This window comes from Orycteropus afer, unplaced genomic scaffold, assembly GCF_000298275.1.
Source record: "Orycteropus afer afer isolate SDZICR_OR568_19922 unplaced genomic scaffold, OryAfe1.0 scaffold00164, whole genome shotgun sequence".
Taxonomy (NCBI): domain Eukaryota; kingdom Metazoa; phylum Chordata; class Mammalia; order Tubulidentata; family Orycteropodidae; genus Orycteropus; species Orycteropus afer.
The window spans coordinates 4905527-4921418 of NW_006921751.1; the positions used below are offsets into that span (position 1 = coordinate 4905527).

The 15892-nt window shown below is 40.6% G+C and overlaps 1 protein-coding gene across 1 annotated transcript in view; it reads right to left on the reverse strand.

The window, feature by feature from the left end:
* Positions 1-7429: 7429 nt before the first annotated feature.
* Positions 7430-15892, reverse strand: part of AK5 (adenylate kinase 5) — a 483936-nt gene continuing 475473 nt past the window's right edge. The window contains exon 14 of the mRNA XM_007946496.2: positions 7430-7498. Coding sequence (XP_007944687.1) covers positions 7430-7498 — 69 coding nt within the window. The remainder of the gene's footprint in view (positions 7499-15892) is intronic.

A 15892-nucleotide genomic window follows, 5' to 3' on the forward strand; every position in this document is an offset into this window, starting at 1 on the left:
ACTTACTAAATCATTGCTTACGAAGTGGTAGTCACTAGGTCAGATTTATTTTCTTAAATACTATGCTCAAGTTGTTTGCTAGGAACTGAAGTTATCTTTTAATGACACTTAAAATCACTGTTGTAATGTTTGGGCAAAGGAGGTTTCCTTAAGTGTGATGTACTATTAATATCAAACACTGATATAATGCCAACTATGCTAAGAGAGCAAGTAATTCTGATAAACTCTGTAAGGCAAGTTAGGTCACTTGACCAGTCATATAGTTAGTAAAGTAGGGGTGCATGGATTTAGACCCAGGCACATTATACTGCCTCATTACAGTGTTTTCCAAGCAAAAATACTCCTTTTGTGTCAGGTGCTCTGAAAGTGTTTATGGTGGGAGTGGGCAGGGGTTGCTTTTCATTCCCTTTTCCTGGTGTGGTCTTTAGAGGACAAACCTGAGCACATGTCTGGGTTTGTAGCACAGAATAGAGAAGCATATCTGAATGGAAGGAAGTACTGAAATGCTGTGCCATGGTGAGTTAGATGAACACACATTTGTATAACTTATATATTCTAATTGTGGACAGCAAGCATGTGGTCATGAGGCTTTTGGCAAAATTGGGACTAAGGCTTGTGTCTCCTTTGTCAGGTAGGATTCGTTCACACACGTTGAATGCTTCTCACTTAACCTGATAGTATGCTTTGTCTGTCCCCTCCCCACCTTTGTCTAAATCATGAACATAATTTACTGAAGTGTGAGGAACAACTTTTTAAAATGAAATACAGGAAATAGTGTATCACATGTAAAGATAAGTATTGTTTTGTAAAATTGCTTTGCAGTTGTAAGTAGAAGTGTGGTGTGCTATAAATTGTATATTGTATGGTAGATTACAAAATTTGAGACCAGAGTTTTACGTCCGCTGGATGGAATTGGGAGTCTCCATGTTACAAGTAGGTTTTTCCACAAAATTAAGGGAGCATTGTCCTTTTTAGGATGTAAGTGTTCTTGCTTCAGTGAAATGTGGTTCTATTACATGATCCCAGAAAAGAAAAAAAAAAAAGTTGTTTGTCCCCCCCCCCCCCCGCCACCATAGTTCATCTAGCTGATTAAGTGCATTTTGCATTTCTGAGAGTTGTGTCATTTAGCTCCATGAGGACAGATTTCACCTAGAGTCCTGGCTTTCAGTAGATTCTCAATAAATATTTATTGGTTGTATGACCAATGTTTTGGTGAGTTACTACTAATGCTTTTTTCTCTAAGTGGTTAAAGAGCTGCACTACCTATGCCCCAGTGCGTCTGCAGGTATGTCTGTGGGATCTTTAGAGGCCTGGCCTCAGGAGACTTTCTTTCCAGGGATGTAGAAGGTCTGAGGAATTGATCCTATCTCATCTGGAGGGTGTGGTTCGACTTGGGGTGGCTAACAAGGCTTTGTTCCTTTCTGGGACCCTAGTGAGGCCATGTATCTTGACTATCTCCCATGTTTTTAAGTGGTAAAATGGGAATGGAGACTGAAGGGAAAATTCTGAGTCCTAGCCCCAATTATGGGTGCTAAGTACTCAATAAATGCTAACAGAACTGCCTTTCATTTACCACTGTTGTTATGTGCCCTCAAGTAGTCTCTGACTCATAGTGACCCTTCTTTGGGTTTCTAAGGCAATATCACTATGGAAGTAGATTGCCCTCTTCCTTCCAAGGAGTGCCTGATGGGTTTGAACTGCCAGCCTTCTGGTTAGCAGTCAAGTGCCTTAGGCACTACACCGCTAGAGCTTCCCTCATTGAGCACTGTTGTTGTTGTTGTTGTTATGTGCCGTCGAGTCGGCCCCGACTCATAGCGACCCCTCCTTGGGTTTCCGAGGCAGTATCACTACGGAAGTAGGATTGCCCAACCTTCCTTCCGAGGAGTGGCTGGTGGGTTTGAACCGCCAGCCGTCTGGTTAGCAGGCAAGTGTCTTAGCCACTATGCTACCAGAGCTCCCCATTGAGCACTAGGAACTAGTAAATAATGATTTACATATATTATTACCTTGTTTAATATTCACAATTCCTCATTAGGTTGGTTACTGTTGTGATCTCCATTGTGCAGATAAGAAAACTGAGTTCAGAGAAATTAAAATATGTTAGCTCCATATAATAATTATGTGGGCCTGAGAAGGCAAAGCTTTGCCCTTATGTAGCCTTAGAGTCTAATGCAGAAGGACAAGCAATAAACAAGTACATAAAAATATTACATAATTTTAGGCAGAGATAGGTGCTGTGAAGAAAAATAATGCTGTGAAGAAATAAATGTTTAAAACAGTCTGCCGTTTTACATGGAATCATCGAAGAAAGCCTCAATGACGGGTAAATTTGAGTTAAAGACTGAATCAAATGAGGGAATTAGCCTTGTGGATAATCTTTCAGAAGAGGCAGAAGGATAGCAATTAAGGTCCCTGGGCCAGTAAAAATGTTGGCTTATTCAGGGAACATGAATATGGCCAGTGTAGCTTGGGCCAAATGAGCAAGAAGAAAATGGTAGTTAATGGGGTCAGAGAGGGTGCAGGTTCAGAATAGGGAAGGCCTTGAGTGTAGGTCATTGTAAAGGAATTTGGATTGTGTTCTGCTGTCTTACACGTACATATGAGGTCAAAGATCCTTTTCTGTTTTAAGATCTATGACCTTTTCAAAAAAATGTCATTTTAAGCCATTCCAGTCAGTAATGTGTTTTAGCGTTCTGTACAAGACTTAATGTGCACCTCTAGATACTCTTCAGGGGCAGAGCAATTTAATCATGATGATTAAAAGTCCTGGCGGGGCTGTCACCTGCTGTCTCATTTCCCTTCCTTAAACTGTCAAAGCAGTGACAGGCGTGCTTGCCAATATGAGGTATGTGTTTGAAGAATGTTAATAAATCCCTACAAAGAATCCTGTTTTGTGTTTTCTGGCACAATTGATGATAATTTTCATCCTGTAACCCTCTGTTACAGACTGAATTGTATACCCCACATATATGAGTTATAAATCCTAACTTCCATGCCTGTGGTTATATCCCATTTGGGAATGCATTGTTGTGGTATTTAAGTTGTGTGTCAACTTGGCTGGGCCTGGTTGAGTGGCTGGGCAGCTCGATGTAGTATTCTACATGATGAGACTGGTAATGAACTCCATGGTGGAATCTGCTGGATTAGCTAAGTAGCTGCCTACGGGATGTGGTCTGCTTCCTGTATGTAAGAAGCATTGAGAAAGGTCTTTGCAGCTTTTTGGCCTGCTTGGACCCTGCATGTAGCTGCATCTTCATTCAGCAGCCTGCCATGTTGTCTGCCAATCTTAGGATTGTTCCTGGACTTGAACCAGTGGCCTGCAGTGTTGTTTGATATCTTTGGGACGATGCCATTTTATTTGTCCTTGGCAGCCAGCCTCTGTCTGAGGTAAAAGAAGTCTCCAGCTTCAGTGGGCCGGGAGTAAGGCAGAACTGAAGCCCAAGGTCGAGGGGCCTTCACCCAGCCCCTAGTGCCACCACTTTGTATTTCTAGCCTCCTAAATTGTAAGAGAATAAACTCCTGTTTGTTTAAGCCATACACTTGTGGTATTTCCTGTTAGAGTGGTGCAAGAGAACCATAACAATTGTCTTTGGAAACAAGCAAAAGAACAGGCAGAGATGGGGGAAGAGAGATGCCAAGCCCCATGAAGAGCACCCAGGAAGAGAAACTCAAGAGACCAGAACCTGCCTCCAGAGATGACAGAGAAAGGCTTCTGCTAGAGCTGGCCCCCTGAGTTCAGACATCTAGCCTCCGAAACTGTGAGAAAATAAATTTATTTGTGAAAGCCATCTGCTTATAGTTTTTCTGTTATAGCAACACTAGAGAACTAAAACAGAATTTGATACTGTGAATGCAGTGCTGCTCTAACAGTTGCCTAAAATGTGGAAGCAGTTTTAGAATTGGTAATGGGTAGAGGCTGGAAGAGTTTTCAGATGCCTAATAGTAAAAGCCTAGATTGCTTTGAAGTGACTGTTGGCCGATTTATGGATTCAAAGGAAATTCTGGTGAAGGCCCAGATGGAAGTAAGGGGAGCTATAGAGAAAGTCTCTATCATCTTAGAGAATGCATATGGTGCCAACAGCAGAATGTTGCTAGGAATGTAGACATGAAATGTGCTTCTTCTGCTCAGGCTTTGGAAGAAAATGAAAAAACTGATAGGACAGTGGCAAAGGGTGATGTTTTATATGCAGTGGCAAGGAACTTGTCTGAGTTATGTTCAAATGTTTGGTGGAAGGTGGAACTTGTAAGTTATGTACTTGAGTATCTGGCTGATGAGATTTCTAACCAAGATCTTAGAGGGGCTGCATGATTTCTCCTTATTGCTCATAGTAAAATGCAAGAGGAAAGAGATGGACTTAAAAACGAACTGTGCAAAATGAAAACTATTTTAAAATGTGGAAAATTCTCTTCTTACATACTAAGGACATGTGTCCTAGAATGTTCACAGGGACATGGCTACACAGTCTTTTGTTAAAGAGATTTAGCCTATGACTGATGGATCTAACTACCACAGCAGAAAACCTTTCAGTTTAAGCAGAAGGAGACAGAAAGCACGAAAGAAGAGAATGTTGTCTGCCTCTTGGAATTCTATAGGCAGGAAACAGGCCAAAGGAGCTACATCTGTTGCCCAAGAAAAGAAAAGTATCCCCTGAGCAGCTCAGAAATCAGCAGAACTGTTGGAAGCAGAGCTGTCTGGTTCCCAAAGGGTAGGGCCATAGCCTCTGGGGTCTGAAAGGGTAGAACCATGGCCTTCTAGGTTTCAGAGAGATCTTCATCAACTTGGTTCAGAAGTGTGGGACTGCCGTGCTGAAGGAGCAGAAGAATGGAGCCTGCCGGAGCCTAAGGCATGAGGTCGCCATTCAGATGGACTAGGAGAATGGGACCACCCAAAGCCAAAGGAGCAGAGGTGTTGCCCCAGTGGGCCTGGAAGGCAGAGCTGAAGCCCAGGGCTAAGGGGCCTCCACTCAGAATCCAGAGGGCATAGCCAGTGCCCAGAGTCAGGAAGGCAGGGCCATCAGGTAGATGGTCTCAGAGAACATAGAATTATTTTCAAAGCTTGAAGGCTAATGTAAATTGTTCTGCTGGATTTTGGACTTGCTTAAGCAGGTGCCCCTTATCCCTTCTTTCTCTTCAATTTCTCCCATTTGTAGTGGAAATGCCAACTTTATGCCTATTCCACCATTGTACCTTGGGAATAGATAAGATCATATAGTCTAGATTTCACAGGTTCATAGATGAAGAGGACTTTTGCCTCAGGATGAAATATGCCTCAAATCTCACCCATATTTGATTTAGAGTATTCAGAAGATGAGATTTGGGACTTGGACCTGATTTTAGACTTTGGGATAATGTGATGAAGTAAATGTGTTTTCCATGTGGTAAGGACATTAATTTGGGGAGGCCAAAGAGTGGAATGTTACAGGTTGAATTGTGCCCCTCTAAAATATGTGTCCTAAATCCCAACCTCCATGCCTGTAATTAGGAATGGGTTGTCTTTGTTATGTTAATGAGACAGGATTAGCAGAGGGTGGGGGAAGAGAGATGCCACAGCCACAGGAAGATCACCCAGGAGCTGAAGCTCAGGAGAGCCCAGGACCTTCCTCCAGAATTGTGACATGGAGAAAGCCTTCCCCTAGAGCTAATGATCTGAATTGGGACTTCAAGCCTCCTAAACTGTGAGAAAATAAATCTGTTTGTTAAAGCCATCTGCTTGTGGTATTTCTCTTATAGCAGAACTAGATAACGAAGACACCCTCTTTTAAAATTGGCTCAAATATTTCTTACACTCCCCTAAGAGAGTGTGACAACTTGGGGTAGTAATAAAGGGTTTGACAACGGTATGAGTTATAGGAACCATACTCCCTTTTGTTAATAGAGGCATAATTGTAGCCAACTTCTACTATTTTTCATTAGCAAACACTGATACTTGTTTCTAGAGAATTTCTCTGCTAGAGAAAAAAGTATGAAAATGACCATGTATCATGAATAATACATTGAAGAGTACTCTCTGTAATAGCTCAAAAGTGCACTATAGCCAAAATTAAAACTATATGGATATACTGGAAATTTCATCAATTACTGTGTTTGTCACAATTTCTTTTTTGCAATAACGTTTCAAATGTGTTCCAGAGGGAAGTGAATTATAAATAAATAGGAAAAAAGTTATCCTGTCTTCATTTATTTTATTTGTCCATATCCATTGCAAGAGAAAAATGACTTTAAAAATACAGTTCTGTTCCAGAAATGGATTCTTCTCTGCATAACCACTGAAGAAGAAAACTCATGCAAACTGAAACTATGGCCTTTTGTGGTGACTGAGTGGAATATGCAGTAAGTCTGTTATTATAATCTCTGATTTGGCAACTGATAGCACAAAAGAAAACCCAACTTCACTGGCTTGATGCAAGAAAACACAATTTTACATATGAGTATGATAAAGTTCACAATAATTTGGAAGGGTTCATATGAAAAAAATACAGCACTGAAATAAACTAAAGACCGATTACTGACATGCTCCTCTCACATCAGGGTTGTTATTACTATCATATTTTTCAATGATAAGTAAAAGCTATAAAATAAGATGATCATTTAAAATTGAAATTATAAGTTGAAATTTGTCAAATAAATTCAAATCATCTCATGCTTTCAAATTATTTTTTGGCCATTTATACAAGTATAATTGCTGAAATGCACCACCATATGTAGAAGATAACTAGGTTATACAATTTATCCCATTTGTTCTCTTAGCCAATATAACAATTAGTCCAAGTAGCTCATTTTCCAAAAATGAACGGGGAAAGACTATAGATGACTAGTCTGTTTTTTGCTGTCTTGTAAAAGCTATACGGTTTCACATTTTTTTCCTATCAAAATTTTCTTGATACACTAATATAAAGTGTATTCAACCCAGTGTCTCTGGCTCTGAGCCACTCACTGGTGGATGAGAGTTGAGGAGAGATAGCCCCTGGAGGAAAATACTCAGGCCTACCTGCCCCAGATTGCCCGTCTCTCTACTCGCATTAAGAGAACAGTAAATAAATGGGAAGGAAAGAAGACGGAGTTAGGTATGCTGTGTTTGATGAATGTAGAATCAGATGATTAGACTCCAAGTCCCCAGGGCACAACTGGCACAGACTGGCACTTAATGCTGTTCACATGCTACTTGGCTCTGAGAGCCAACTACATGATAGAAAAGTGAGTGTGCTGTGAGTGCAGACAGCTGTCTTGAATTAAGAAGAAAAAATTGCTGATACCGAATAAACCATGCATGATTTCCAGATAACCTCTCAGGTCAAGCCAGGAAGCAGACAGCGATATTAGGACTTGAGAGGACACAAAAGGTTTAAGTTGAAACATATTGCGTTAAAGGGATGAACCTTTAATATTTTTCTCCGTTTCCAGTCTCCTTAACATATACGCATTTTTGCCTTCAGAAAATAGAGTCAATTGCTTTGCAGACTTGAAGAAAAACTTCCTCTGGTGTTCCCTCTGCATTTATCTATATTTAAAAGGGGGAAAAAAAGAAAGTTAGTCTTGAGATGTTTTTAAGATCATCATTAACAAAGTAAAATGGGAGGAAAATGGGGCAATCTACTTCCATAGTGACACTGCCTTGGAAACCCAAGGAAGGGTCTCTATGAGTCGGGGCCCACTCAACGGCACATAACAACAACAAAAAAAAAAGTAAAAAAGATTAGCTGCTTATCATTTGCTCTGCACAATTTTAAAGCAAGACCCTAAAAATCCATGGAGAAAAATATGAAAAGTAGTTGTTTAAGAATTAGGTTCCTTGTTGAGGTAAAGTATTGTTAGGGGTCATGGGAAAACTGCAGATTTACTTTAAATGAGACTTCTGAGTGTTCTGGAGCATTTGGAGCAGGGCTGAGAAGAGGGTGGGCACTGGAGAGAGGAAAGCAAAAGTTTCTGGGTTCTCAACTTGCTGGTGTGCTAAGGGATGGAGTTTGCTTGGAGATTTAACTGTTGATACATTAAGGTAAGTAGCTAACAACAGAGGAACTAGGAAAGAGCTGATTTCTGGGGTTGAAGGAACTACTACCCCTTTCTCTCAAAACTTCCTAACAATGCGCTGATCACAGAGGAGCACTGTGGTAAAAGTGTTGGGCTATACAAAAGGTTGGCAGTTTGAACCCACCATCCGCTCTGTGGGAAAAGGATGAGACAGTCTGTTTCTGAAAGATTGAGAACCTGGGAAACCTTACGGGGTCGCTGAGTCAGAATCATCTCGACGACAGTGGGTTTGGTTGCTTTTTTGGCGCTGAGCACTCAACTGTGTTCCACCACATGTGTAGCATCTACAGACCGTGGAGGCCTGGTGGTCCCCATAAGGCCTTGTGGGGGATAGAGGAGCTTATTGAAATGCACCTTTTCAGAACTCATCTCCAGAAGTTTTCATTTAGTAGGTTTTGACTTGGCCTGGAAATCTGCATACTTCACAAAGTCTCCAGGTGATTTTGATGCAGAATAACATTTTGAGAAACCCTGGATAATTTTGTCAACTCTTGTCTACCTACCTTAATTTCCTTTGTAAAAACTACTTTGACTTCAAAAATCCCTAGGCTGGCTCTTGACTGATTGCAGAAGTAGAATGGAATTCTCAAACATGAAAGAATCATATACATATAAGTGCCCCATTAGATAAATACAATCAATGTTCATTGAGACATTGTGGTAGCTCCAAACTGGGAAAATACTAAATGTCCATTAGCAGTGGAGCCATAAGTAAATTGTGGCATAGTCATTGTTATGGATTGAACTGTGTCCCCCCAAAATATGTACTGTGAATTCTAACTCTAAATTGTGGTATTAATCCCATTTGGTTAATAACGCAGTATTCGTGTAGGGTGAGTTTTAAATCCCTCTCTGTAGAGAGATAAAACAGATCAAGCAAGCTAGCAAACACAAACAGGGAGGGGAAAATAAATGCCACATAATTGCCAAGGACCTTCCCTCAGACTGAATAGAAAGATAGCCTTGCCCTAGAGCTGGTGCCCTGAGTCAGGACTTCAGGCTTCCCAAAGTGTGAGAAAATACATTTTAGTTTGTTAAAGCCACGCATTTGTGGGTTTTGTTACAGCAGCACAAGATAACTGGGACAGTCATGTAATGGAATACTATGCTGTTGTGTGCCATCAAGTCAACCCTGACTCATAGTGACCTCTCCTTGAGTTGCTGAGGAGTATCACTACGGAAGTAGATTGCCCAACCTTCCTTCCGGGGAGTGGCTGGTGGGTTTGAACCTCCAGCCTTCTGGTTAGCAGTCAAGTGCCTTAGGCACTATGCTACCAGAGCTCCTAATGGGATACTATAGTAATGGGGAGAAAAACAAAAGAACAATGAAAATTACATCCAACAGCATGGATTAACCTCACAAAGTTAAGAGAAAGAAACAAGTCTGAGAAAAATATGCATATAGTATGATTCCAAGGAGCTCTGGTGGCATAGTGCCTAAGGCATTTGACTGCTAACCAGAAGGGTGGTGGTTCAAACCCACCAGCCACTCCTCGGAGGGAAGATCAGGCAATCTATTTCTGTAGTGATACTGCCTCGGAAACCCAAGGAAGGGTCGCTATGAGTCAGATCTGACTCAACGGCAGTGAGTTTGGTTTGGTTTTGGAGTATGATTCCATTAATACTAAGTTCAAAACCCAGCAAACACAAACTATATTGGTTATACCCAGCAAACACAAACTATATTGGACCCATATACAGGACATAAAACCATTAAAAAATGTGAAGAAATGATTATTACTAATGTTGTTACTTCTTAGGAATAGGATGGAAGATGTGATGGGGAGAGACACATGGGGAAGCTTCTGTGATTCTGTTTTGTTTCTGGGTGGTGGTTCCATAGGTTTTCATTTGATAATTCTTCAAACTATACATATTTAGCTTTGTGTATTCCTGTATGTATGATATATCTCACAATAAGGAATATTTGTGTCTTATAAATGTGTCATGCTTTATCCTAATACTCAAGAAAAACAAACTCACTGCCATCGGGTCAAATCCAACTCATGGCTACCCCTCCTTGGGTTTTCGAGGCAATATCTCTCAGAAGTAGATTGCCCAATCTTCCATCCAAGGAGTGGCTGGTGGGTTTGAACTGCCAGCCTTCTGATCAGTGAAATGCTTTAGGCACTATGCTACTAGAGCTCCTTTTGTGTTGTTATGTGCCGTCCAGTCAAACCCGACTCATAGCGACCCCTCCTTGGGTTTCCGAGGCAGTATCACTACGGAAGTAGGATTGCCCAACTTTCCTTCTGAGGAGTGGCTGGTGGGTTTGAACCGCCATCAAAAAGAACTCCTTTTAGCATAGTCAAATACAGCAATCTGCAAACTTGTTTCTCTTGCTTGAGGCTCTACAGAGCACAAGGACGTTGCCTTTGTTATGCTTTTGTCCATCACAGAACCTTGTCTATTTCTGTATGCCTCCTTTTATTCAACAAACATTCCCTGAGTGCCAACCATGTGTTAGGTGAAATCCTACATTGAACAAATGTATGCAGTGGCCCTGCTCTCAAGGAGCTTACAGCTCAATGGCAGAGACAAGCAACAAGAATTTACACTGTTATGATAAGGTAAGTATGGGATGCTATGAGTAAAGAGGCACAGTCTTGGGAGGGAAAGGAAGCTTCCTGAGGGAAGTAGTCATCATTTAAAATGATAAACATTACTGCCAGTGAAGAACTTAGTATATGCCAGGCAATGTGCTAAGTATTTTTTAAACAATCAGGTAATCCTAACAACAATCTTAGGTATTGTTACCGTCATTTCAAAGATAAGGACACTGAGGCTTTGAAAGATTAATTAATTTTCCTGGAATGTTGTACAGATAAGTTATATGGCAGAGATTAGTTCAAACCCAAGTATGTGACTGAAATATTTGTGTATGTTGACTACATTACACTACCTGAATTAGTTCAAAGTGGCAGCAAGGCTGATTTTGAAGAGGGCAATAGCAAGGAGTGAAGCTGGGATGGTAAGGAAAAGTTGGGCTATGAAGAAGCTTAAGTACCTTATTGTTGTTGTTTGCCGTAGAGTCGGACCCGACTCATAGCGACCCCTCCTTGGGTTTCTGAGGCAATATCACTACGGAAGTAGGATTGCCCAACCTTCCTTCCGAGGAGTGGCTGGTGGGTTTGAACCGCCAGCCTTCTGGTGAGCAGTCAAGTGCCTTAGGCACTATGCTATATTACATGACAATAAAAGGGAGTCATGTAGGAGTTCCAGTAAGATGGTGGAATAGGCAGAAAGACTGCATAGATCTTTAGCAAAGAAAAGGGAAACCAGTGAACACAAGTACAGAAGATAATCCTGGACCCCTGAGCTTTGAAGGGAAGGATATAGCAGTGAACTAAATTCCAACTAGCAGAAGAATATGCATGAAAACACCAAAAAAGGAGACATACAGAGCTGCGGACTGGCAGCAGTCCTGACAGCACAGATAGCTTGGATATTGCCGAATGGTGGTAAGACTTAGGAATTAACCTAAAAATCAGCCCTGCTAGTTGAGGACTGCATAGAGGACTGCTCTGGTGGCTGGGGAATAAAAGGGGAGGCAGCAAAGAGGATGGTGGGCTGAGCTGTGGACTTTGCCCTGTCTGGAGGGTGCAGCCATTTTGAATGCTTACAAGCGGTTTGACCATTTTGAATATTTAAAGCAACAGTGTTCTCCCAGATTCCAGAGACTTAAGAACAGGCTCCACTTGCCAAGAACCACAAGGACATTCCAGACGTGGAAAACTGGAAAGGTACGATATTCCACTTGTTATTCTTATATCCCACACCCTCTTGGTGAACCGAGGGGCAGCCATCCCTCACTCCCACGCCCCTTCTAGGCTGGCAAGAATTCCATCCCAGTCTGTGTGCTCCGAAGAAGCCTGGGTGCCCTGCTCTGCCCTGCCCTGATTTTTTTTTTCTTATTTCTTTTTTTTAGTTTGTTTATTTTTGTCTGTTTTAAAACTACTATTATTGTTATCACTTTTGTCCTTTTTATTATTATTCTTTATTCTTCCCTTCTTAGGTCTAGTTTTTAGCTTTTCTTCTTTTCCCTGTTCTTGGTTGCAATTTTTTTTTTCTTTCTCATGGTTAATCCCATTCCTTGTTTTCCTTTTTGTGGGTTTTTTTTTTTTTTCCATTTTTTTCTTCATTATTCTCCTTCTTTACCTTTTTTCTCTTATTGCCCTCTCTCCAGATACTGCAGGTTTTTTTTTTTTTTTTGGTTACTGTTCCTGTGTGATTACATGGTGTGTTTTTTCTCCATTTGCTTTTTTTTTTTTTTTCCTGATGGTTATTCAATTGTAACTTTTGTCTAACTGAGTGGGAGACAGCAACAGTCCCCATATGACACAAGTACACCTACACCTCCTGCAGCTTCACTTACTGAATGAGGCAAATAGATGAATCCACAGTCATAATAGGAGACTTTAATACACCACTTTCAATGAAAGATAGAACAACTTTCAATGAAAGGTAGAACAACTGGAAAGAAACTCAACAAAGATGCATTAGAACTAAACAATACAATCCACCAACTTTGCCTTATAGACATCTACAGAGCACTTCACCCAACAACACCACAATATACATTCTTTTCCAGTGCACAGGAACATTTTCCATGATAGACCATATGTTAGGCCATAAAGCAAGCCTTGTTGTTGTCATTGCTTGCCATCAAGTCGGACCCAACTCATAGTGACCCATCCTTGGGTTTCCGAGGTGATATCACCATGGAAGTAGATTGGCCAACCTTCCTTCCGAGGAGTGGCTGGTGGGTTTGAACTACCAGCCTTCTGGTTAGCAGTCAAGTACCTTAGGCACTATGCTACCAGAGCTCCCAAAAGCAAGCTTAGTAAATTTAAAATCATTGAAATACTGCAAAGCATCTTGTAAGATCATAATGCTATCACATTAGAAATTAACAATAGGAAGATCAATGGAAAAAGAGTAAACACATGGAAACTGAACAACACCTTTATTAAGAAAGACTAAGAGAAGAAATAATTGAAATATAAAAATTTCTTGAATCAAATGAAAATGAAAACACAATATACCAAATCTTTGGGACACAGCAAAAGCAGTGATCAGAGGCCAATTTATAGCAATAAATGCACACATCAAAAAAGAAGAAACAGCCAAAATCAACATTTTAAATAAACATCTCCAACTACTAGAAAAAGTACAAGAAAAGCCTACAGTCACCAGAAGAAAGGAAATAATAAAGATTTGAGCAGAAATCAATGAAACAAAGAATAGAAAGACAATAGAAAATATCAACAAGACCAGTTGGTTTTTTGAAAAGATTAATAAAATTGACAAACCACCGGCAAATTGAAAAGAGGGAGAGAACACAAATAACAAGTTTAAGAAATGAAATGGATGACATCACAACAGAACCAACTGAAGTAAAAAGGATAATATCTGGATACTATGCCTCGGGACCCAGCCGAAGGGACCCAGGTATGGGTGGTACGAGAGGTTTCCAACAGGGAGATAAACCTGTGTGTCAGTTTGTCCTACCATGGTGACATGTTGATGTAAGTTTTGAGGCTTAGCCACTGGTGTTTCAAACCCAGTGGGATGCACATGGTGCACAGGTATCAGCCCAGCTTACAGACTGTGACAGACTAGGAAGAAGGAAGAGGCCATCCACTTCTCAAAGAATTGGCCAGGGAAAAGCTTATGAATAGCAAAGAAACACTGTTTGCTACATTACCGCGCAACTTTATGAATAATCCGGTTAGGTTAGAAGGCTCTCAAAATAGGACTGGGAAAGAGCTGCATCATCTGAGTAAACCCATCCTTACTCATATGGATAAGGTGAAGCTTTTGAGACCTCCATTTGCTGATGTGGCACCACTGAAATTGAAGAGAAACAGCTGCAGACATCCATTAATCATCAGAACATGGAATGTACGAAGTATGAATCTAGGAAAATTGGAAGTTGTCAGAAATGAAATGGAACGCATAAAGATTGATATCCTCAGCATTAATGAGCTGAAATGGACTGGTTTTGGCCACTTTGAATCAGAAACCATGTGATCTACTATGCTGGGAATGACAGTATGAAGAGGAATGGCATGGCATTCATCATCACAAAGGATGTTTCAAGATCTGTCCTGAAGTACAATGCTGTCAGTGATAGGATAATATCCATACGCCTACAAGGAAGACCCACTAATACGAGTATTACTCAAATTTATGCCCCAACCACAAAAGCCAAAGATGAGGAAATTGAAGATTTTTATCAACTTCTGCAGTCTAAAATTGACCGAACATGCAATAAGTATGTGTTAATCATCACTGGTGACTGGAATGCAAAAGTTGGAAACAAAGAAGACTCACCGGTAGTTGGAAAATTTGGCCTTGGTGACAGAAATAATGCTGGAACTTACATGCTAGAATTTTGCAAGACCAATGACTTGTTCATTGCAAACACCTTTTTTCAACAACACAAATGGTGGCTCTACATATGGACTTCACCAGATGGAACACACAGGAATCATATTGACTACATCTGTGGCAAGAGGCGGTGGAAAAGCTCAATATCTTCAGCCAAAACCAGGCCAGGAGCTGATTGTGGAAAAGACCATCAACTGTTCATATGCAAGTTCAACTTGAAGTTAAATACAATTAAAACAAGTCCAAAAGAGCCAAAATAATGATCTTGAATATATCCCTCCTGAATTTAGAGACCATCTAAAAAATAGATTTGATTCACTGAACACCAGCGAACGAAAACCAGAAGAATTGTAGGAGGATATCAAGAACATTATCCATGAAGAAAGCAAGAGATCACTAAAAAGATTAGAAAAGAAAAGAAGACCAAAGTGGATGACAGAAGAGACTCTGAAACTTGCCCTTGAGCAGAGAGTAGCTAAAGCAAATGGAAGAAATGACAAGATAAAAGAGCTGAACAGATTTCAAAGAGCAGCTCGAGAAGACAAAACCAATTACTATAATGAAATGTGCAAAGACCTGGAGTTTGAAAAACAAAAGGGAAGAACACACTTGGCGTTTCTCAAGCTGAAAGAATTGAAGAAAAAATGTAAGCCTCAAGTTGCCATATTGAGAGATTCTGTGGGCAAAAGATTGAATGATGCAGGAAACATCAAGAGAAGATGGGAGGAATACACAGAGTCACTGTACCAAAAAGAACTGGTCGATCTTCATCCATTTCAGGAAGTGGCATATGATGTAGAACCAATGGTACTGAAGAAGGAAGTCAAAGCTGCAATGAAAGAATTAGCGAAGAACAAGCTTCCGGGAATTGACGGAATACCCATTGAGATATTTCAACAAACAGATGCCCTATTGGAGGCACTCACCAGTTATGCCAAGAGATTTGGAAGACAGCTACCTGGCCAACTGACTGGAAGAGATCCATATTTGTACCCATTCAAAGAAAGGTGATCCCACAGAATGTGGAAATTATAGAATAATATCATTAATATCGCATGTAAGTAAGATTTTATTGAAGATAATTCAGAAACGTTTGCAGCAGTATATTGACAGAGAACTTCAGAGGTGCAAGCTGGATTCAGAAGAGAACGTGGAACAAGGCATATCATAGCTGTTGTCAGATGGATGTTGGCTCAAGGCAAAGAATACCAGAAAGATGTTTACTTGTGTTTTTGACTATGCAAAAGCATTTGATGTTGTGGATTATGACAAATTATGGATAACATTGAGAAGAATGGGAATTCCCGAACACTTGATTGTACTCATGAGGAATGTGTACCTTGACGAGGAGGCTGTCATTCGAATGGAACAAGGGGACACTACATGGTTTAAAATCAGGAAGGGAGTGTGTCAGGGTTATATCCTTTCCCCACACTTATTCAATCTATATGCTGAGCAAATAATCTGAGAA